The 23714-nt window shown below is 33.6% G+C and overlaps 1 protein-coding gene across 4 annotated transcripts in view; it reads left to right on the top strand.

Moving 5' to 3' along the window:
- Window positions 1-23714, top strand: part of CNKSR2 (connector enhancer of kinase suppressor of Ras 2) — a 268798-nt gene that overhangs the window by 83545 nt on the left and 161539 nt on the right. For all 4 annotated transcript variants that reach the window (XM_069463485.1, XM_069463484.1, XM_069463483.1 and 1 more), the window contains exon 5: window positions 11837-11878. In XM_069463485.1, coding sequence (XP_069319586.1) covers window positions 11837-11878 — 42 coding nt within the window. The remainder of the gene's footprint in view (window positions 1-11836; window positions 11879-23714) is intronic.

Here is a 23714-nt window from a genome sequence, read left to right as displayed (position 1 = left end):
TTGGTAAAAAGTCAGTGATAAGAATAGAACACCTCTCTGGCTAAGAGGCATTCATCTTATGTTTGTTAAACATCCTTGCATAATAGTTCATGATATTGATTAATGTATTATAGCCATCCAGATAGATAATGTATTTCAAAGGTAATAATAATCTGTAAATGTATGTGGATATAGCACGTAATCAGTATATGTAGTAGGTGAAAAATACTTACACTTGTGGGTGTGGAGACAACTCAAGTACAGAATTATGGAATCATGGCCTTGTTAAGTTGGGAGGGACCTTAGGGATAATCTAATTTCATTTTCCTCCATCTAGTCTGTGGATGATGATAATAACAGCTAACATTTGCATGTTTTGTAATTTACAAAACATTTCTATGTCACTTGATGTTCATAGGTAAGTAAGCAGAGTTGTTATGATGCTCATGACAACTCTGTGGTATAAGCATAGCTGGTATTATTTTTTATCTATGAATTAAAACTGTCTGACAGAAAGGGAATTCATTGGGTCTGCCATATAATGTAGAATATGATTAACCATGGTAGAAACTAGAGGCATTAAAGATAGTAGAGAAAAAAATTAGTATTTATATTTGCCTTAGAAACAAGTTCAGTTTACTCCTTAGATCATCAGCTATTATCTCCCATTAGGGTAGGGAATGCTTTGGGGGTGTGGTAAAATGAACTGGACAAGGTGTCAAAAGACATGGTTGTAGGCCCAGTTTTATTGCCAGATAACTTTGTCTACTTAAGTGAATTGTTTAACTTCTCTGTGTCTTTATTTGTGAAACAGGGATAGATGGCCACTAAAGTCACACTCACCCCCAATCTCCCATTCTTTGTTTATTGCTTTTTCTATGTTATAACTCATAACCCTGTTTAACCTCATGAAAATATTAGCCAATTTGTTTAAAAATTCGTTTTTAAATTTCAACAAATATCAGCCTGCATGAACCCTCCTCCTCTGTCTCCCAAAATAGTGGCAGGAATACTAACTAGTAGTTTGTGGTCATTGAGCTGGTCAAAATGGTGAAGGGAGTGCCAATGAAGTGATTATACATCTGCCTTGTTTCCCAAGAGCATTTAGGTTTTTGAAATTAGAGCTAACCTATGGAATTTTGGTAACACATTCAAAAATACTCATTCCCATCTGTTCACCATGGACATTCTTTGCACTCAGGACAGTCACCTTTTGGTCTTTGATGAATCTAAATTCAGTTTGGACTTTTCTGCTGACCCATGAGCATGGTATGGTTTTCCACCTGTTTACATCTTCTGCTATTTCCTTCCTCAGTGTTTCATAGTTCTCCCTATAGTGGTCTTTCACCTCCTTAGTTAAATATATTCCTAGGTATTTTATTTTGTTTGTTGCTATTGTGAAAAGTATTGAGTCTTTGATTTGGTTCTCAGTTTGACTGTTGTTCAATGCTACTGATTTCTGTACATTGATTTTGTAACCTGAGACTTTCTGAATTTGTTTATTAATTCCAGTAGTCTCAAGGCATAATCTTTGGACTTTTCTAGATATAAAATCATATCATCAGCAAAGAGCAATAGTTTGATCTCTTCTGCCCCCATTTGGATGCCCTTGGTTTCTTTCTCTTGTCTGATTGTTCTGGCTAGGACTTCCAGCACTATGTTGAACAGAAGCGGTGATAGAGGGCAACCTTGTCTGGTTCCACTTCTAAGCGGGAATGCTTTCAATTTTTCCCTGTTCAGTATGATGGTGGCTGTGGGCTTGTCATATATGGCTTTTGTCAGTTTTAGGTAAGTCCCGTCTATGCCTATTTTGTTAAGTGTTCTTATCATAAAAGGGTGCTGAATTTTGTCAAATGCTTTTTCTGTATCTATTGAGAGGATCATATAATCTTTGTTTTTGCTTCTATTTATGTGGTGAATTACATTTATAGATTCGCATATGTTGAACCATCCCTGCATCTCTGGGATGAAGCCCACTTGGTTGTGATAGATCATTTTTTTGATAAGCACCTGAATTCAGTTTACTATGATTTTGTTGAGAATTTTTGCATCTATATTCATAAGGGATATTGGTCTGTAGTTTTCCTTTTTTGTTGCGTCCTTTCCTGGTTTTGGTATCAGGGTGATGTTGGCTTCCTAAAAGTGTTGGGAAGGATTCCTTCCTTCTCAATGTGGAATAATTTCTGCAAGATAGGCACCAGTTCTTCTTTGTAGGTCTGGTAGAATTCAGGTGTGAAACCATCTGGTCTGGGACTTTTTAGGAAGGTTTTTTTACTGCTGCTTCAATTTCAATACTTGATATTGGTCTGTTCAGGAATTCTATTTCTTCCTGATTGAGTCTAGGGAGGCTGTGTGTTTCTATGAATTTGTCCATTTCCTCCACATTTTCCAGTTTATGTGCATGGAGGTTTTTACAGTATTCATAGATGATACTGTGTATTTCTGTGGTATCAGTTGTAATTTCTCCTTTTTCATTCCTGATTGAGCTTATTAGAGTCCTTTCTTTTCTGCATCTGATTAATCTAGGAAGAGGTGTGTCAATTTTATTTATTTTTTCAAAGAATCAACTGTTTTTTAAAAATGTAAAAAGGCTATAAAAAGGCTCAAAACTAGTGGAAAAATCGAGTCTTTTCTTTCTTTTTACAACATGCATTTTGCTTTTGCTGTTCTCCAAATCATGAACTGTAGTCCATAATATATCACAGTCTCTTTTTACTCTGGGGAATAAGCAGCTCATCTAAATCTTCTCTACTCCTGACAATATTGTTCACCTTTCTTAAGCCCCTAACCAGATTTGTGCCTTCTTTCCCATGGTTGATGAATTTGCCAAATTTATTATACTGTTTTAATAAGATGTAAGGTAGTAGATATAATCTTGATTCACTTGTTTTTCCCTTTTCTATCACACTTCAGTCATTTTCCTTTTTTAATATTTATCACATCAACCCTTCTGTTGATACCTTCTTTTTTGGTGTGTATATAGTACTAGATCCTCCATCTCCTAATATAATCTCCAAACAGTAATGATAGGTATCATGTTACACAGAGCATTGCTTAGGCACTCTTTCCATTTATAATCTTTACATTGGCTGAGTTATATAAATATATTTATCTGGATTTTTTATAAATTAGCATATCATGATAAACTCTAAATTGTCTTTATCTTCTTTTCCTCCCCTAATTTTTTCTGATCACTTCGACCCTGCTTCTCACAAAGCTAGTTTTATAGTTCCTTTCCTATTTTGAAACATTTCTTAGAAAAATAGTTTATATTAGCTACTATTATTTACACATCTAAACTCCCCATGCTTGTCCTTTTCAACAAGTGTTTCATCTCCATCATTATGTTAAAACTGATTTTTAAACTTCTTACTGTCATTTTTCTCATTCCCTCACGTAAATTAGACACTGTTCTCCCTCTCTAAAACTCTCTTTCCTTGCCTCTGTAATATCACTTTCTCCATTTAATCCTGGCCATGGGATTAAGTCTTCCTCTCTCTGGCTCCTAAACAAGCATTGTCTGAGGTTTTATCCTCAGCTGGCCTCCCACCATACATAATCTGTTTTGATGAAGTCGTTTTTGTTTTCTTACAGCTTTAACTATCACTTCAACGTAAATATCTCCCAGATCTGGCTCTATTTCAGTTCTAGTTCAGCTTTTTTTTAGCAGCTTGCTAGACAGTTGTGTATAAGATGTCCTGCTTTCAGCCACTTCTGATTTCACATGCACAAAATATAATTTTAATCTTCTGAAATTTTCTTCTGCATCTCCACTATGCCTGCCATTCATCCATTTGCTTAGGCTTGAACCCCTGGAGTAATCTTTAACTTTTCCCTCCCCATTATTCTTTTTACCCAATAAGTCACCTAATTCTCTCATTTCTGGCTGTGTTTCATCTACCTATCCTCATCTCCCCTTTCTATCATCATGACCTTAGTTCAAGCCCTGATTACATAACACATTTCCTATTGAAAAAGTATTCTAACTGGTCTCCCTAGCTCCAGTTTTTCTCCCTTCCAAATAAATCTACCACTTCTTTCCTACCATTTGCATAAAACATAAATTCAGTTACATACTTCTCATATTCAAACATCTATGAAAACTCTTGTATCAGAGTAAAGTTCACATTCCTCCATTCTTCCTAGAGATAAAACATCCAGTTGGTATATCTAGGAAGATACACAGCTTTGCAGAGATTCCCAAATCTGAGACATGGCACCAGAGTTACTCTTATAACTTAAGGAAGAAATGAACAAGAGATGGCCATCGGAGTTGTTAGCTGGACCAGGGAATTTCATCTCCACACTCCACACCCACAGTCACGTTGCTGTATAACATCAACTGCAATATTAGGTAGACTGCCCTGACCAGCTCTTCCCCGAGGAAAGTCAAGAGACATTATCAATTGACTGAGTTAACTTTTCACTACCCTGGTGGAAAGAACTTCAAAATAGAAATTAGCTTGTTAAAGAAAAATAGAAATTTTATTCCCTTTGAAACAAAAACAAAATGTCTCTCCAGCCTATCATTGGTAGCTTTCCATAATATGACTCCACATTTTCTCTGCTTTCTTTCCCAGTGCATTCCCCCCACGTATTTTACACTCTAGCCAAATCAGTCTGCTTACTCCTTATTGACTGTGCCTTTGTTCAGTATGTTCACACAATCTGAAATGTTCCCTCCCCATGAAGCCCGAATTTCCAGATTTGAAAGCCATTTAAGGCTAAGTAACTTATCATCTCCTCCAAATAGTTAATCCAGAATCAACAAATCAGTATTTATCTCCTTTTTATGGGATCATTTGTTAGCATCTATCTTGTTTACCTTACATTATTATTTGAATGTTTTCTCCCAGACTAATTAATGAAATCATGATGGCCAAGGACCAAGTTTAATTTAACTTTGATCACCCATTAGTGCCTGATAGTGAATTGCATTTAGGACATATAAAAAAAAAAACATTTTGGTGAACTTAACTGTGACTTGAATGAATGAATGAATGAATGAAAAAAGAAAGAAAAAGAGTGTAACTAACTCATTGCCTAAATTAGTTACTTAGGTATGTAAAGACATTTTGATAGCTTAATATATGTTGAAGTGTTCAGGGTGAGAGTGCCACTATCAAAGGTTTGCATGGGTGTATCATTTAAATATCACTTCTAATCAAAACAATATTTTTATATTATTTGTAAAGGTATACTATAATATATATACACTAAAGTGAGACAGATGAAAATTGATAGCATTTATAAAGTTCCATAAGATATAATTGTATTATTATTAGAGACATATACTATTTCCCTTCATTATTTCTCTTTATTTATTAATAACTTATGTACTATTCTTAAGATTGTAATATGCAGTTGATGAGAAATATTACTTGATCTGAACATTATAACCCCCATGTGCTTAAAACTTATTGACAAAGTATGTAACATCAATGGTATCATGTAGGAATAAAAATCATTCTGTGTATTGTGCTCAGTATAGCAATTGCATCATTGTTTCAGAAAGGATAACTGATTATGATCCTATGTGTGTGTATAGCTCATCTGTGGGAAGCTGTTTCTGTGCATACTTATTTTTCTAAGAACAAAACTGATCAAAATTGAAGAACCACTCATTTTTGTGAATATTTCCTTATTAGGAATTTGGTCCATTTAAATGTGCATCACATGGTTTGTATTACAGAAGCATTATATGGAAAAGTATAAAGAAGAAATGACAATTTTATTTTGCATATACAGTAAAAGACAGCTTGAGCTACTGAAGAGAATTCCTGGGAGTATATAGTACCATAGCTCTAACTCTAATTTTAAAAATAGAAATTGAATTCTAACCTAAAAATAACTAGAACATCAGAAGTGTACCATTCCATAGCATGAATAGATTTGTAAAGTATAGATTTCTCCATATGCAGTGCTATTTTCTTTTTAAAACTTGTGGTGTGATCTTTTGGGAAAATATTTGGCCCCAAATGTTAATAAAACCCACACTTGAGAAGCAAATATTTTAAAATCACATTTTGATGGAAGTAAAATAACTTACTAATAAAATAAATCTGCCAAAGTACCTAGGGCTATTTAAATATTTAGCATGATAAAATGAATTCCATAAAATTGTAGCTTAACAAAATAGTCATTTAGTTTCTATTCTTCTCCCTAATGTAAAGTAGCAGGTTAATATGCATTCTTTGTATTGTTTGGTTTTATTGTTTTGTTTTTAATATGCTGTGCCCCCACCCTTTGTGAAAGCCTCTGTCTTTCAATAATGAACAAGCCGGCCGGGCGCGGTGGCTCACGCCTGTAATCCTAGCACTCTGGGAGGCCGAGGTGGGCGGATCGTTTGAGCTCAGGAGTTCGAGACCAGCCTGAGCAAGAGCGAGACTCCATCTCTACTAAAAATAGAAAGAAATTATATGGACAGCTAAAAAATATATATATATAGAAAAAATTAGCCGGGCATGGTGGTGCATGCCTGTAGTCCCAGCTACTCGGGAGGCTGAGACAGGAGGATCTCTTGAGCCCAGGAGTTTGAGGTTGCTGTGAGCTAGGTTGACGCCACGGCACTCACTCTAGCCTGGGCAACAGAGTGAGACTCTGTCTCAAAAAAAAAAAAAAAAAAAAATGAACAAGCCAATCTGGCTGAAAGAAAGTAGAGATACAAATACGTAGAGCAGCTCTTCAAAGTAGTAAGCTATTAAAGAAAGAAAGAAGTTAACTGGGAGAAAAAAAAAATCAGTCAATAAATTGGAAGAATGTGTTACCAGAACATAAGCTTTGAGGATCTGAGAACTGTTTAGAATGAGTCGCCAGATAATGTTTTAAAACCACCTTACTGAGTTATGAATTCTGTATATTTGATAATTTTTTGTTTGGTTGGGTGTTCCTCTATCACATGATAATCCTATAAAATAGATCAAGTGTTTCTCAAAATACCATCTTCATCAAAATCATCTTAGGGACCTCACTCTGAATCTACTGAGTCTATATTTCTGGGGACAAAACCTGGGAATCTGCATTTTAACCCCCACAAGTGAATCTTATATATACAGAACTAAAATTTAAAAATTACTGCAGTAGCTTAACTGTGTTTGAGTATAATTACATTGTTTTTGCAACGATGCCTTTATTTCCTTTGCCTAAAGACTTACTGTTTCCAAGACCTAATTAAAAGCCACTGTTCTTGATTTTTATTTTTTAGGCAGAGTGAGTTGCTTCCTCCTCTACTCCTTCAGCCCCCATAATTGTGTCCTTATTATACTAATTGAGGGTATACCAAAGACCTTAGTTCAGATTTAACCTTTAATAACTTCACATGTATAAGTGCTACAAACTTACAAAAAAAACATTAAAAATGTATTTAAATTTATTTTTCAGTCATTTAGTTTTCTATATTTTAAATAGTTTTTAATTTCAGTATTGGTATGTGACAGTGTTTCAGATTGGTGGAAAAATGTGGCTACTTCAGTCACCTCATGAATCTCCCTTAGACTTTGTCTTATGGGGTCATGTTAAAATTATTGAGTATGCAGCAGTACTTTATTCTTCAAATAATCTTTAATCTAAGATTACAAATGTAATCCTTTCAGTCACTGAGCCAAAGCTGATGAAAGTTTTTACAAAGTTTGAAATTTGACTAGAGCAATGTATGGCACAACCCAGTGGTTGTGCTGAATTTCATTAAAAATCTAGTAATATTTTAAAATTTTAAATAATTGGCCTTTTATTAATACCTATTGATTTATATGATTTTGTAGCATTTATACTTCTAAAGTTATTAAAACTTAAAATAGCATGAAAACTTTGGAGTTCAGTGTGTTTTAACTTATTTTTGTGAATGCCTATCTCCCTAAACTGTACTTTTCTAACTCAGGGGCCTTATTTTATTCATCTTTGTATCCTTAGCATAGTTGATTAATATTTGCTGAATCGAGGGGAAAAATACATCTATTATGCATTGTCCAATTAATATATTTGATGTTATTAAAATATTACTAAACATATCTTTATATATTTAGATTTTAATATTAATATGGCATCAAACATATACATGTATGTAAGATTTAATAGTATTTACTGTGTTTGCATCCATTGCAGTTATTATCCTTTTAGATGCTCAAATTGTTCCATGTTTGGCCAATGGGAATCTTTTCATGTTGATTCCTGAGTCCTACTGACACAACCCTACTAATCTTTAATACTTCCTTCTATTTTATATCACAATATAATCCAAGCTCATCTTTTATATTTCCTGTCCCCAATCTGGAATCAGCCATTTTCCGAGAAAGCCAAGGAAATGGTACTTCAAGACCACAAACTGTGGGAAGTTTATTATTACTAGGTTGGTCATTTTTCCTATGCCTTTTCAGTGGGAAGAGCTAGGAAATAGGTACATACACATATACACATATTCTAGGGTTTTTATTTAACTTCTTCAGTCTTACATATGTATCTGCTTTCTCCCATCCTAAAAATACTTATCAGTGACACCAGGAGTGTTAGAATGATGGTCTCGTAGTTGTTTAATTGTTTCATTTTATAAAGCACACAAAACAGATTCTGTGCAACAATCGCAATCACAACACTACTACCAAACAACGTATGATTACTGAAAACAGTTTAAAATTATTTTAACAGTTATTTTTGCTATATTATACTGGGAACTTCAAATAGTTATTAGTACTTTCTGTATGATTATTATACCACTAGTACAGTATAAATTTAGATCATATTTACTTTTTTCCTTGAGGAGAATCCCTTTGAAGTTTTAATGTTTAATCATATCCTCTGATCCTGGGAAGGTAAGCAAATAATGAAACTTACATACACTGCAACTGAAGCAAGCCATAGAAGCAGCGTGGGAAACTGGGCAACTTCCCAGCTTTTCCCAAATCATCTCTTCCCAATGAAATTGTGTTTGAAGTTAATTTCTGTGAAATTGGACTCTTCCAAAGTCAGATATAAGTACAAGTGCACTTTCCAAATATAAATGTTTTATCTTACCTTTGGCTTCTCTCTGCTTATAATTATTTATTAAGAGTTGACTTTGTATAAGTACACAGAAACAGATACACCTGGATTTGAAGAAAACTTCTTCTGCTTCGAGCCCCTGAGAAAGGCAAGACTCAATCCTTAATCATTTCTATTAGTTTGTGAAATGAATCAGACCTAAATTTTACCTTTAAAAAATTTATCCCTGATTTGAATATGTATTAATACTTCTGACAAGGTATTGTGGTGAAACAGCAATATCAAAAACTATATTAGGTTTTTGATGCATGGTGCAATGGATAGCATGTTGGACTTCTAGAGGCTGGAGACATTCAAAAACTATATTGAACAACATTTCTTTTTGTTAAAACGAAATTTAAAGGAAAATGAAATGGACTGTCATTCCTTAAAATATGCAGTACTATGTAATATGGATTTTTTTAATTGGTCAAATAATAATAGGTTAATTTTGTATTTTGAAGTAAAGGTAATTAGTTTTGAAAAATTTAATTATGAAGAACAATAATAACATATGATTAAAATGTATTTATCACTTACTGTATGTCAGATGCTATGCCAAGTGATTTATCTCATTTTGTCATTTAATTCTCACAGCACCCTTATAGGGTTACTACTTATATCATGCTCATTTTGTAAATTCCTTGAGGAAACTGAGCCACAGAAACATAAGTTCTAAGCTAAGATCACTTAGTTATATTGCCACTTATTATATATCAAGCAATTGAGGGTAAAAAAGACAATGGTGGCATTTTTTAATTTTATTTTTTATTTTTTTTATTTTTTATTTCAGAATATTACAGAGGTACAAATGCTTTTGTACTGCCTGAATCAAAGTTATAAGTGTGCCCATCACCCAGATAGTGTATATTGTACCTGTTAGATATGATTTTACCCATCCCCTCCTCCCCACCCCCTGCATGATTTCCATTGACTTTTACTTCCATCTGTGCACATGAGTGCTGATCAGTTAGTTCCAATTTGACATTGAATACATGTGGTGCTTGTTTTCCCATTCTTGAGATACTTTGCTTAGGAGAATGGTCTCCAGTCCCATCCAGATTGTTGCAAAAGGTCATTTTTTATGGCTGAGTAGTACTCCGTTATATACATATACACATTTTATTAATCCACTCATGAATTGATGGACATCTCAGTTAATTCCACATCTGTGTATTTGTGAACTGTGCTGCAGTAAACATTCAAGTGCAAGTGTCTTTTTAACACAATGACTTTTTTTCTTTGGGTAAATACCCAGTAGTGGGAGTGCTAGATCAAATGATAGGTCTACTTTTAGTTCTTTGAGGAATCTCCATACTGTTTTTCATAGATGTTGCACTGGTTTGCAGTCTCACCTACAGTGTATAAGTGTTCCTTTCTCTCTGCATCCATGCCAGCATCTGTTGTTTTGGGACTTTTTGATAAATGCCATTCTCACTGAGATTAGGTGATATTTCCTTGTGGTTTTGATTTGCATTTCTCTGGTAATTAGTGACGTTGAGCATTTTTTCATATGTTTATTGGCCATCAGTCTATCTTCTTTTGAAAAACTTCTGTTCATGTCTTTTGCCCACTTTTTAAAGGGGTTGTTTGATTTTTTTTCTTGCTGATTTGCTTAAGTTCTTTGTAGATTCTGGTTATTAGCCCCTTATCAGATGTATAGCATGTGAATATTTTCTGCCATTCTGTAGGTTGTCTATTTGCTCTATTGATTCCTTGGAGAAGCTTTTTAATTTAATCAAGCTTTGTTTGGAACCAGAAAAGAGCCCACATAGCTAAAGGAACCTTAAGCAAAAAGAACAAATCTGGAGGCATCACTTTACCCAACTTTAAGCTATACTACAAGGTTATAGTAACCAAAACAGCATGGTACTGGCACAAAAATAGAGACATAGACCAATGGAACAGAATAGAGAACCCATATAGAAAATCATCCACATATTGCCATCTGATCTTTGAGAAAGTAGACAGCAATTTACACTGGGGAAAAGAATCCCTATTCAATAAGTGGTGCTGGGAAAATAGGGTAGCCACATGTAGAAGATTTAAATAGTATCCATATCTCTCACCACTCACAAAAATTAATTCAAGATGGATAACAGACTTAAACGTTAAGACATGAAACCACAAGAATTCTAGAAGAAAATGTTGGAAAAACTCTTCTAGTTATCAGCCTAGGCAAAGAATTTATGAAGACCGCCAAGGGCAATGACAGTAACAACAAAAATAAATAAATGGGACTTGATTAAATTAATGGTGGGCTTATTTTTTTAGAGAATTTCAGTGACTGAAATTTAGGTGAGAACTTTAAGCTTGCTAATTATTAGTAGCATATATGAATTTTAAATGTGTACTATAAGGTGTATATAATAGCTTGCAATAGTTGAAAATATAAAAGTATGAGATTTTGATATGACCATTGAAATAAATGTTAATGTTTTTCTTGATGTTCTAATCTATAATAAATTTGCATTTGAAATGTTGGAGTTATTTCAACAGGATGCATTTATTACAGATGAAAGTTTAGATAGAAAATAGTTACAGTATTTTTTCAATAATTGTTTTTTAAAAGTCTACTTAATGTGTATTGTCTTTTATTATGTATGTTTAAAAGTAGTAAAATTAGAAAATGCAGTTCAGTGAAAATAAGTATGTCCTTTAAAACTGAACATCAGTACTATTAATATTTTGGTATATAGCATTCCAGATTTTTTCCATTCTTATTGTAGTTTTTATTTGAATTATCAAGACTTTTTAAAAATCATAATAATAGTACAGTTCCTAAGAATATTTATAAAATAATTTTTTATTTTTTTGAATCTAATTTATATGTTTCTTTTTCCAGGATTGTACTGTATATGAAACTGAGAATAAAATTCTTCATGTGGTAAGTATACTCAGATTTATTTTCATCTTCATTAAAGAATATTTCTTTGTTTAACTAATAATTAAAAATCTACAGTGCAAAAAAATGAGTACATTAGTTATAACCATTCTATTGTATCTAATAGAAAAACATGATATAATATTTAAGATTGTATGTAGCATGGTTAGAATATAATAAAATAATCTAGAGCAAAGAGAATTTGAAACTGGAATTTTTAACTGTTCATTTATGACAAAAACAGATCAGCAAAAGATATTCTATAACAGGGATAATTCATCTCAGTCATCATTTGGATGAAATACTTAATAAAATAATCAAACTTCCTTTGCTCTATAATCACCAGACTACCTTTCAAATGGTAATTTGGTCATATGTGTTGAATCAATAAATGACTTTATAGATATTTTATTGCTAGAAATGGATTATGACTACATTATACTTTGTGTAAAGGCATCTCCTTTCTTGTTACTAAACAGTTGGTTGCTTTTCTTTATAAATCTATTTCTTGGTCAATGCCGGTCTGTCCTAATAATTTCTTCATCTCTGGTATGAAATCATGTCATTTTTGCATCTGCCAGTTAGTAGGTGGTGAAGATCCATATGCCTGTCGAAGGATACTTCTTTTATTCCTACTTTCAGTTAATAAATTTTATATTTATGAAATATTTGAATATTTATAAAATAATTTGTTTTATATTTAGAAAAGTAAAGCTTTTTAAAACATTTTACCTAAATGTATGGAGGGAAAATATGAATTCATAGTATCAGCAGTGCAGCATTCCTATTCTTTTTTTGTTATCTACTGTATAAATGATACTGAGCAATCCTCTTCCCCTCACTGTGTAGCAGTGATGGCCTTTGTGATATAAATCACATTCTTATAAAAGGTTGATCTCAGGAGTATACAGTTAATGTACTTTTCTTCTTATTAGTCCAGCAGGGAAAATAATACCACAAACCCCCTTTTGATCTACCTGTAGGGTCTGGTGAATAGAAATAAACTAATATTTATTTTAAGATCTATAGAATCCAAGTATTAGTTTAGGTTCTATAAATATATTATCTCATTTAACCTTAATTTTACAGATGGTGGAACTAAGGGTCATAAATATTAAGCTGTTTGAGTATTGAGTGTGAACACAGATCTGATACAAAAGCCCATGTCCTTTCCAGATCTGGCAGTTGCTAACAATTCTAGTTCCCTGAGACTTTACAAATTGTACTGTCTTGTTTTGCTTGGAAACCAGGGCTGTTATCTAGCTGTGCCTATTTTGTCAATAACTAAGGAACATGAACAGACCCTTTCCCTCCTACATTTTATTTCCTGTGAGTGACTGTTTTTTTGACATTGAATTTTCCGTGACAATGACTGTTCCCTCTGAAGTATTGAATTTACTGAGTTATTAGACTTTGGTATGCTGCTGTGAGTTCTTCATTGTGTTTACTTCAAGCCTATTATTGAGGTCAGTGTGTGTTACACTTTTTTCTTTATAAAGTTTCTCAGGAGTGATCTCTTTCTGATGTTGATATCAAAAACCACTGTACTTTTCCTTATGCATTGGCTTCTGGAAACTTAAGATTGAAATTGTGGCCCATAGGGAAGAGCACCTTATGCGATTCATTTTGAATTTAGCTTCATCCTTGGCTCTAATTTATATCTATAATTTCTCTTTGTTTTGTCTTTCTCTCTTAATGTATGTATAGCATATATTTTTACATTTGTTGATACAATCTTTTATATGGAGGAATAGTTCCAGTAGCACATTTGTAATCAATATTCAAATGTCAACAAAGGCAGTGTAAATAGTTTATGGAAAAAGAATCTGTAGGGGACTGCAAAAATTATGAAAGTTTATTTCTGAAGAAAATTCAGATTCCACCATGTAACAGAATATCAGAAATAAATTTATATGATGAAAGAAATACTGTGGGATTGCTCTGGTACAAAAGATCTTAAATATAATATTAATAGGCTAAGGAAATAAGCTCTTTGGGGTTATAAAATGATGTTTGAAATGTTATTAAAAACTGTAATAAGTAATAGCCAGATTTTAAAATAATCATTTAAAATTTTTTAAGATAATTTAAAGATATTTAAATAATTTTAATTTCTTAAATTCCTAATAATAGATTCATATTATTTCTGTATTAAAATTTCACTAACCTTTCTTAAAAACCAGATTCTGAGCTACTTGATGTTATAAATGAATGACAGCATAAATAATATTGAAGAAGTTTAGAAATGAATGCCATATATTTACCTTGGCAGTTTTGTATTCCAGCTAGTAAGTATTTAAAAATCCTGTCTGATGATGATGGAAACAGTGTATGGCATTAACCAGTCAGTTCATCTCAGAAAATATTTTTATTTTCATGTTATCAACCCACTTCCTATCCTGGCCTTTTTATGCAAAGATGACCCAGCCTTTACTAGAAGGTTGTAAGTATACTTGTGTGTTACTTTTCTCATGGTAAGAATTAATTTTTTAAATGACAAAATAGTATACTGTACCACTTGATATATGATGCTAGAATACTTTCTTTAAAACAAAATTTCAGAATAAATATTTTTCCAGATCTCCTATAGTATGGAAGAAATCACTTTGAGTCTTAAAAACTATGTCTGAATCCTAGTTTTACCATTTTCTATTTCAGAGACCTTGGTCAAGTGATTTAAATTTTTTTTGAGACTTTATTCTTAATATTTAAAATGGGAATATTAATATCTTTCCTGTGTGATTTTTGTTGGGAAAAAATAAATTAATAGGTTTTCTATGCAAAGATTTATAATTTGGTAACTCTCTTTCCAGTATTTATTATATTTATTTAGATTTTTATTATTTAGGTTTTATTTTATTATTTAGGTTTTTTATTTCCTCTTTCTTTTTTATATGCACCAGAAAATAAAGAGCCTGAGTTTTTATATAGCTTGTTTAGAATTAAATTGAGTTAATTTGAATGTTTTTATTATTCCTATGATACTTGAATATGCTAAGTAAAATATTATTGATAATGTCTTTTTTTCAAAGATAGATTAATATATATTCTATATGAGCATCTTAGCCTAGATTCTTTCTGGAAAAAAGAGCCTACAACAAAGGCTTGAATGCGGGTAGTTTATGTTGATTAGTGATCCCAAAGCACAGAAGTGACACTGGGAAGGAGAGTCAGTATGGGTTCTGAAGTTGTTCACCTCTAGAGGGAACTGGATTTCTGTCCTATTAGGACCTTCTGAGGGGCCCTATAGAATGTGCCTCAGAATGGTCCAACCTGCCTGCCAAACACTGGAGAGGGAACATTTATCCACTGGCTCTAATCCAATTTTCCCATTGGACAAAGGTTACTCCTTGGGGTGTTAGTTACTTTCTTCACACTATCAGGTTTCTGCAGGCATCAGAGAGCTCTAGGGCAAAAAGCAAAAGTAGTACAACTGGGGTGAGGCAGATTGCCACAGCAGTAGCTGGAGAAAAAAAGTGGATTGAGAAGGTGTGAGGTGGGGCCCAAGAGGTGTCTAGTACAATGAAACACACCAACTGTATGTCACACCATCATATGTCTTACTCCAGTGTTTTTAATTTTAAAAACAAATAAAAAGAAAACCTACTTACTGGTTGGAATCTTTAAAAGAAAAATTCCTTTGAAATATTTTATGGAGCTTTGGGAAGAAAGATTTAATAGACAAGTAGAAATCCAAATTTTAGAGCATTTTGGGTCACATATAATGTCCTGATATTGATTGAAATCAAAATTTGCATAAATAACAAAATCAAGTTTCAAACAGTAGATATAATGTGACATTTGTGTAAAAAAGAAGTATAAGGTGAAAATAATTTGAAGAACTATGCAACAGACTTAATGTTGGTAGCTTTTGGAAAGAGTGGGATAAATTTTAGGGACATTAACTCTAACTTACGTGTTTCTGTAATGGTTAAATATAGCACAACAAATACTTGTTATTTTTCTTAATTGGGAAAAAATCCTGCTAAAAGATCCACAGAAATACCTGAATAGTAAACTAAAGTATATATTTAAGAAATGAGCATTTTTCACAAATGAGTAGGAGTTTCATATGTGTAGGAAGTAAGAACAGTGCTAGTAGCCAACCATTGACTGAGCTAAAGAGCATGACTGAAATCTTTCTAATGCCAGGCACGTTTAGAATACTATGTAATATATTAATAGTTCTTAGAAACTTCTTCACTTTAGTACACTGGAATGTGAGTAAATATATATTTAGAACGGCCTCAGTGGAGACTGCATTAAAAAAAAAAAGAGGATCTCACATGACTGAATACAGATTATAGTAGCTTGAGATATGCTCTAGAACAACTGTCTTAGCCCAGACTCTACCCCCAAATCTTTATTTTGTCCAGAGTGTAGGGGAGGCAATTGTCAAGAGGAAGGAGAACCTGTCACTTATGAAAACTTGCTATATCCTAGGAATTCCACAGAGCAATACAGGTTGAGCGTCCCCTATCCAAAATGCTTGTGACCAGAAGTGTTTCAGATTTCTGATTTTTTGGATTTGGGAATATTTGCATTGTATATTTACCAGCTGAGCATCCCTAATCTGAAAATCCAAAATGATCCAGTGAGCATTTCCTTTGAGTGTCTTGTCGGTGCTCAAAAAGTTTGAGATTTTGGTGCACTTCAGATTTCAGTTATTTAGATTGGAGATATTCAACCTGTATAAGCATCAGAGTGCCCTTCAACACCTGAAATAATGAGAAACAAGATGAACTTTAATAATGCTCAGATATTTAGTAAACGAAGAAAAAGGCAAAAAATGAGAGATGAAGGCTATAGACAGTAGATTATGGTTAACCCTCCTTCAAGTAATTGTTAACCTGAGGAAGAAAGCAATATGAAACAAAAGATATAACAGAATAATTTAGGAATAGAAATTTGAAAATTTGGATAACTTACCAAAGTTGGAATATGTATTGGAAAGATAACAATTTGAAGATACGTTCTGGTAAATTTTCAAATTCAAATTAGAGTAAAGAACCATGTATTTACTCAATTAGAGGGAACAGAGAGAAAGCGATTTTGACATCAAAGGAACAAAAATTAGGTTATATTCAGATCTCTACTTTGAAACCATAGCTGTCAGAAGACAATGGAAAAAAATCTGTAATTTTTTTCTAAATATCAATATTTTTTATTTTAAAATATTAAGGAGGTATAAATGTTTTTGTTACATGAATACACTATATAATGCTGAAGTCAGGGCTTTCACTACCCGTCACCTGGACTGTGTACATTGTACCCAATAGAATAAATATTTGAGAGAAAAGCAATGACCAAAAAATGTTTATATCTAACTAAATTATCATTCATGTGTGAAAGCAATGAAAAGATACCTTTAGATCAGAAAGGTCACCAAAGTACCTTTTTCAGAAATGTGTTTGAATAAGATCACCAAATAAATGAAGCAAAAGTGAAATTCCAGAATAGGAAAGTATTTCCAGAATACTTTTGCTTTCCGGAATAGCAAAGGACTAAGGGTGAACTACAAAACCAGATGAGATGATAAAGAATAAAAAAGTATATGAGTGCTAACTACTATTTTTAAAAAGGAGGTTAATGATAAATCAAAAGGCTAATACCTATATTGTAAGATTTATATATTTTAAAAGGGACAAGCTCTGCATTCTTATAATGATAATTACAAAGTTACCATTACTTTCTGGTGGCAGTTATCCTCAGATAACAAGGACTCCCTATAAACCAAAAATGAAAGACAAATTTTCACCTATCAGTTCATAAACCCAAACACATGTGTGCACATACACATACATATTAAACATCCAAATGCTGGTGAGAACCTGATGAAATTAGAATGGGCATACTTTAGTGCTTGGCATGTATATTCACAAAATCTTTTTTGGAAGCAAATTTTAGGCTATTTCAAGGCTCACAAACATACTAACACGTAATATTTATAGTATACCTTGGGCACTATTTTAAGTGCTCTATAAAAAGTAAAAGTAACTCATTTGGTCTTCATAAAAACCTTATGAGGTAAGTATTACTACTGTCATCTCCATTTTACAGATGAGGAAACTGAAGCAGAGAGGTTAAGTGATTTTCCTGAAGTAATACAGTTAGAAACCATTTAGGATCCAATCTGAATTCAGCTAGTCTGGCTCCAGAGTCCATATTGCTATAATGTCTTGGGAATCTAGTCTAAAAATAAATTGAAGAACTCAATAATGTTTTATATAGAGAGTGTTTATAGCAGCATTATATATAATAATCAAAATAGGAAATAAGGTAATGCTTCAGTAAACTATGGTGCATTCACAGGATGAAATATTTACTATTCACAGTTACTGTCTGAAATTGTGAATATATAATTTATATGTTATATTTACAAATACACCTAAAATATTCATTTGCCAATTTAAAGGAAAGATTTTAAATGACATTGTTAAGTAAAAATCTGATCAAAAGCATTATAAACATGGAATGAATCATCACTGTTGAAAATTTAAAAATAGAATATTCTATAATATTAATATTTATTATATTTGCTTGGTAAGATAATAGCTGATTCTATTTTAGTTTCAAGTATCTTCCCAATTGTTTTCAATTAGTTTACATGCTTTTATAATGAAAAAATATAAAAGTATGTATTTATTCTAATATATTTATAATTCTGATACCTTTTAATGGATAATTTTATAGTACGCATAGTGCAATAGGCAAAAGTGACTTGAATAATCCTTAGGCTAGATTTTCTGTTCACTTTTCTCATCTCTAAAATTGGAACGAGTATTTCTGCTTAAAATCAGAGAGTACTAGTGGGCCATGAAGACCAAAAAGCCTTGTGTGAAGGGAATGCAGTGTTGGACAGGGATGTCTGTTAATATGAAATGTAAGAATGAATAAAAGGAAACTGAACAGCTTGGGTTTCCTTAGAATTTGCCCTTAAATATAATGGAACAGATGACAGAGTGCAACCATAAAGGACAAAAGGCAATACAGGTAATCAATGTAGTATATATCTGAGTGATAATTGACTAAAAATAAATAGTATGATATTTCACTATTGATCTTATCTTTTCCTCTCAGGCTTTGTCACAGGATATACATTCCCTGGCATGTTGGAGCCCATCTGTTTTGCTCTGCACAGATCCTTGTTTTATACAGTAAATCACTTACAGGATCTGGAGTTCTCTTCAGTTCTATACTTTCTCCTCACTCCCGTCTTTCACTACAGCTTTTGAATCTGGAGTGATAAGCATGCCTGAAAAGCCATTTCAGATCTTGTGCTTTAACAGACTTCCTTTGCTTGTCGCAGCCCTGCTCCTCTCATTGGTGAGCCTGGAACACTTGTCAGCTTTGATTAGACTCATGGAAATCCCAGACCAGGCGTAATCATTAAGGTCACATCGTTTAAATCAGATTGCTCTGAACTCAAAAACACCTTTTACATATGGCACTTGCTTTTTGCTCTATCATTTTGTAAAGATAACAGGAAGAAGAAATACAGTAAATGTCTATTTTAATGTTAAGATTATCCTTAATTACTATATATAGTACTTTACAGTTTACAGAGCATTCTCAAGAATGCTCTCTTCTCTTTTCTCTCTCTACTTTCTCTTCCCCCTCTTTACCCCTCTCTCCCCTCTATCTCTTTACTACTCCAAGCTGGTTTCTTTTTTCTTATTTAGGTTCAATAATGAATTAGGCCTATTTTGGCATGTTAAGTATTTGTTTTATTTCATAAACATTCTGAGTAATTTTCTCCTTTCTTTAAATTTATGAAGTCTTTACTCCTAAACTTCATCTGGGCTGAAATTATTGTGTCTTTTCTGCTATCCAAACTAAAAATAGCTTAAACTTCAGAGAGCCAACAGTTAGATGTAAAAGAGGAGCCTGGAGAAGAAAGTAAAGAGCTCATTTTAGTCTTTGCCCTGACATCTGTACCATATCATTTATGTAAGCCTAGCTTTCCTCTTCTAGTCGCCCAAAACCTTGAGGATGCATTTAAGTACTAGGGTAACAGCATGTCCAATAATGAAATAAAAGTGATTGTATTAATATTAATAGTTTATCTTTGGAGGTTTTTTGAAAACAGTGCCACTCAAAAATCCCTAAAAATAATTTTTATTGGTCTTCAGAAGGTCCCTGATGCTATGAAAAGGCAGCTTTTGCCGATTATAGCCCGATTTCTTCTTCTCTTAAAGCTATGATCTTGGTCCAAATGCAAGTTGATATTTTTTGATATGGTTGAGATTTTGGTTGTAACTATAGCATTTAAACGTAAAAATTAGGGTCAATCTCTTTAAAACATAAATTCTAATACTGAGTTTTATAAATGGAAAACATGAGATGCTTCTTATTTTTTCAAAGTTAGCATGACCCTTCTATCTTAACCCCTTTTACTGTCCTTTTAGTGAACCTAAAGAGGCATACTAACACTATTACTCAGTCATTAGTTTCTTGAGTGTTGTATTACATTATCTTCAGGTTTTGACACTTTGGTTAATTGCATTGTAAATTATTTTAACTGTAAATTAACTTCTCTACAACCGATGTCCCATATGGGAAAGGAGAAAGCAGAAATCCAGATATAATATGATAGAAGTAGAAAATGTTTGTCTTTCCTGGGACAAAAAATAAAATGCATATATACTAAAGAGAATGTGGACTACATGAAGACTTAAAATAATCTGGTTTTAGTGTTTCTTATTACGATTTATATAGATATTATGTAAGGCAGTACATTTATATGAATGTTCTTGCTAACATTACATTTGCTGAACATACTATGCATTGCAAAATGCTTTCATATTCAGACTGACTCTGAGGGTACAATCCTTGTCCTCAAAGAGTAGTCATTTTTGTTGGGGAGTCAAGTGAGGTAGAGTAATATAATAGAAAGATCATCAGCCTAAGAGTTAAAAGATTTTGTGCTCTGACCCCATTATGTCACTTAACTAGCTATGAACAAGCTAAATTAGCCTTTCTGAATAAGTTGGGGGCTTGGAGTATCTGTGACTTCTCAGGTCTAAATTCCTTAATTCTTTAGTGACAAACAAAATCATTAGAAAGCAGGATGGCAACATAAAGTGATAAACTGGAGGACTGATTTCATCTGAGACTACTCTATGTGTGATCAAGCACACTGTAGATTTTTTAAAGTACAGTGATGTAAAAATTTCTTCCATAAGAAGAAAGAAGGTAATTGAATCTGTCTGGAGACAGAAACCACACAGTACCTCAAACAAGGGAAGTTTCATATAAGTAATTATTAAACTGTGATAGGAAAGTATACCTGTAAAGAGAACCCTAAACCATGTCTTAGGACTGAGGGAAAAGACTTGAGGAAGAATATCTTATAGGTGAAACACTCTCCCCTAGGCTGAGAAGGTGTGGTGGCAGTTTCATTGGGTTGTCTAGACCAGAGCCTGTCCACAGTTGCCAGGCAAGAGAGAAACAACCTTTTAGGATGTAGGCAAGTGATACTGGTAGGAGGGCTCACAGCAAAAGTTGGGATGCTGCTATGGATAAGAGGCCTCGAGAGCATGTTGAGATAGCTTCAGGATGGTGATCCCTGAGCCCAGGCTGAGGCCACAGGGTCACTGAGGGACTGCATAGTTTGGGCATGTGACTAGAGCAGAGCACTACCAATGTTCCCACGCACATGCACCGCTAATGGATCTTGCAGCAGGAGCACGAAAAGGTAAAACAAAACCCATAGGAACCTGGAAGAGAAGCCTCCTTCCCTCTGCAGTATCTCTCCAGTGCCCTCTATTGACAAAAACTTAACATTGTACTCATTATAAAGGATAAATGCTTAAAGAGTCCAATCCATTATCACAGAGCAAGTACTGAAGGGTGAATTTAAAGCTGAGAGCCGATAAATTCATAACTGGCACAGTGTGGTTAGCTCTTACCTCCATAAAGCTACACATGGCAACTTCAAATTTCTCAACTATAAGTGAAGACATTGCTCGTAGATCTCTACTGTTTGTTCCCTATTTGCCCATAAAGTGCATATATAGTGCCTGAATTTTCCAGAAGCTCATCTGATTATAATGAACTGTTTCACTCTTGCTATTTGAATATAAAGTCCAAAGTAAAATTAAAACATTTTCCTAATAATCTATACCTTAACTGAGCCACTCATATGTCTAGACCACTGTTATTCTTGAGCCTGGAAAATGGCATGCCCTCAAACCTGGAAAATGGCATACCCTCCAATGAATGATCTCTCATCTGCTTGGGGACTTGACACAAGCCTGCCTGTCTCTGTTTCCTGCCTATGAAACAGCAGACAAATAGAGTGGAGATTTTCCCAGATCCAATCCTGGTTTCCAGCTTACTCTATTTCCCTATCAGAAATGAGAGTAGTAGTGGAGCTTCTTTTCCCAACTTTTAATTCATCCCAGATTGTTTTAGGGAAGTAGTTGGAAGTAAGTTTAAAGTGTCATGGGACAACTTCTTGCTCATCAAACAAGCTGCACGTTTGGGACTGATGTTCTCTCACTATTTGGCACTGACTTCATCATTCTTAGAAGATTATTATTTTAAAGTATAATTTTTAGGTGATAGTATTATCTCAAAGTTTGGCTCTCTAGGCATTAACATATCTAATAATTACATGTCAAGCAACTTTCCAAGCATAGTAGTTAAGCAAGTAGGAACTGAAGCAAAACTGCCTGGATATAACTTGGCTCTGACATTTAAAAGTTGTATGATCTTGAGCAAGTTTTTAACACCTTTGTACCTCTGTTTCCACATATGTACAGTAGAGATAATAACAGTATCTCCTTCTTAGGGAGGTTGTGGGGATTAAAATAGTTAATACATGTAAAGGATTTAGAAGAATACTTAGACTATAGTAAGATCTCAATAAATATTAATTATTTCATTTAGTCCTCATCACAATGCAGTGATAGGTATGATTTTATCCCAGTTATATGGATGAGGAAACTGAGGCACACAGAGGGATGAAGTAACTTGCCCAAAATCATGCAGCTAGTAAGTGACAAAGCTGTGATTCAGTCCCAGGCTCTTAATTAGCACACTATAGCTGTCTCTCTAGGAGATCAAAATCTAATTCTCGGATAATAAATTGTAGGCATATAATTTCAGTGACTTTCTTTTCTGTCTTACTGTTGATGTTTTGCCATTGACATCTGTGGTGGACAGGACTCTAAGATGGCTCTAAAGATCCCTGCCCCCTGGTGTATAATTGCCCTCTTCTTCAGTATGGTTGAGACCAGTGAATATGATGGATTTCACTCCCATGATTGTGTTTTGGTTTATGACAAAGGTGAAAGGATTTTTCAGATGTATGTAAAGCCTCTTATCAGTTAACTTTAATATAATCAAAAGGGAGAGTATACTGGGTGGGCCTGATCTAATGATGTGAACCATTTTAAAAAAGACTCAAAGAGTCAGAGACTGTCCTATTGGCTTTGAAAAAGTCATCTGTCATGTTATGAGGGGGTCATGCAGCCAAGACCAGAGGGCAGCCTCCAGGAGCTGAGAGTGATCCCTGGATGACAGCCAACAAGAAAATGGAGACCTTAGTCAGACAGTCACAAGGAAACGAATCCCACTAACAACCTGAATGAACTTGGAGGCAGATTCTTCCCTATTTAAGCCTCCCTGTAGGAATGCAATCCAGTTGACATCTTGGTTGCACCCTTGTGAGACCCTAAGCAGAAGACCTGGGACTGGGTCCAGTGCCTAGACTCCTGAGCCATGCATAGAAACTGTGAGAGAGTAAATGTATAGTGCTTTAAGTCTCTAAGATTGTAGTAATTTGTTACACAAATATAGATAGCTAATACAGCATCATTAATTGAAATTTTAA

This window comes from Eulemur rufifrons, chromosome 30 (assembly GCF_041146395.1).
Source record: "Eulemur rufifrons isolate Redbay chromosome 30, OSU_ERuf_1, whole genome shotgun sequence".
NCBI classification, from domain to species: Eukaryota; Metazoa; Chordata; class Mammalia; order Primates; family Lemuridae; genus Eulemur; species Eulemur rufifrons.
The sequence above is the reverse complement of the archived record's forward strand: the minus strand, read 5'-3'. Positions and strand labels throughout refer to the sequence as shown.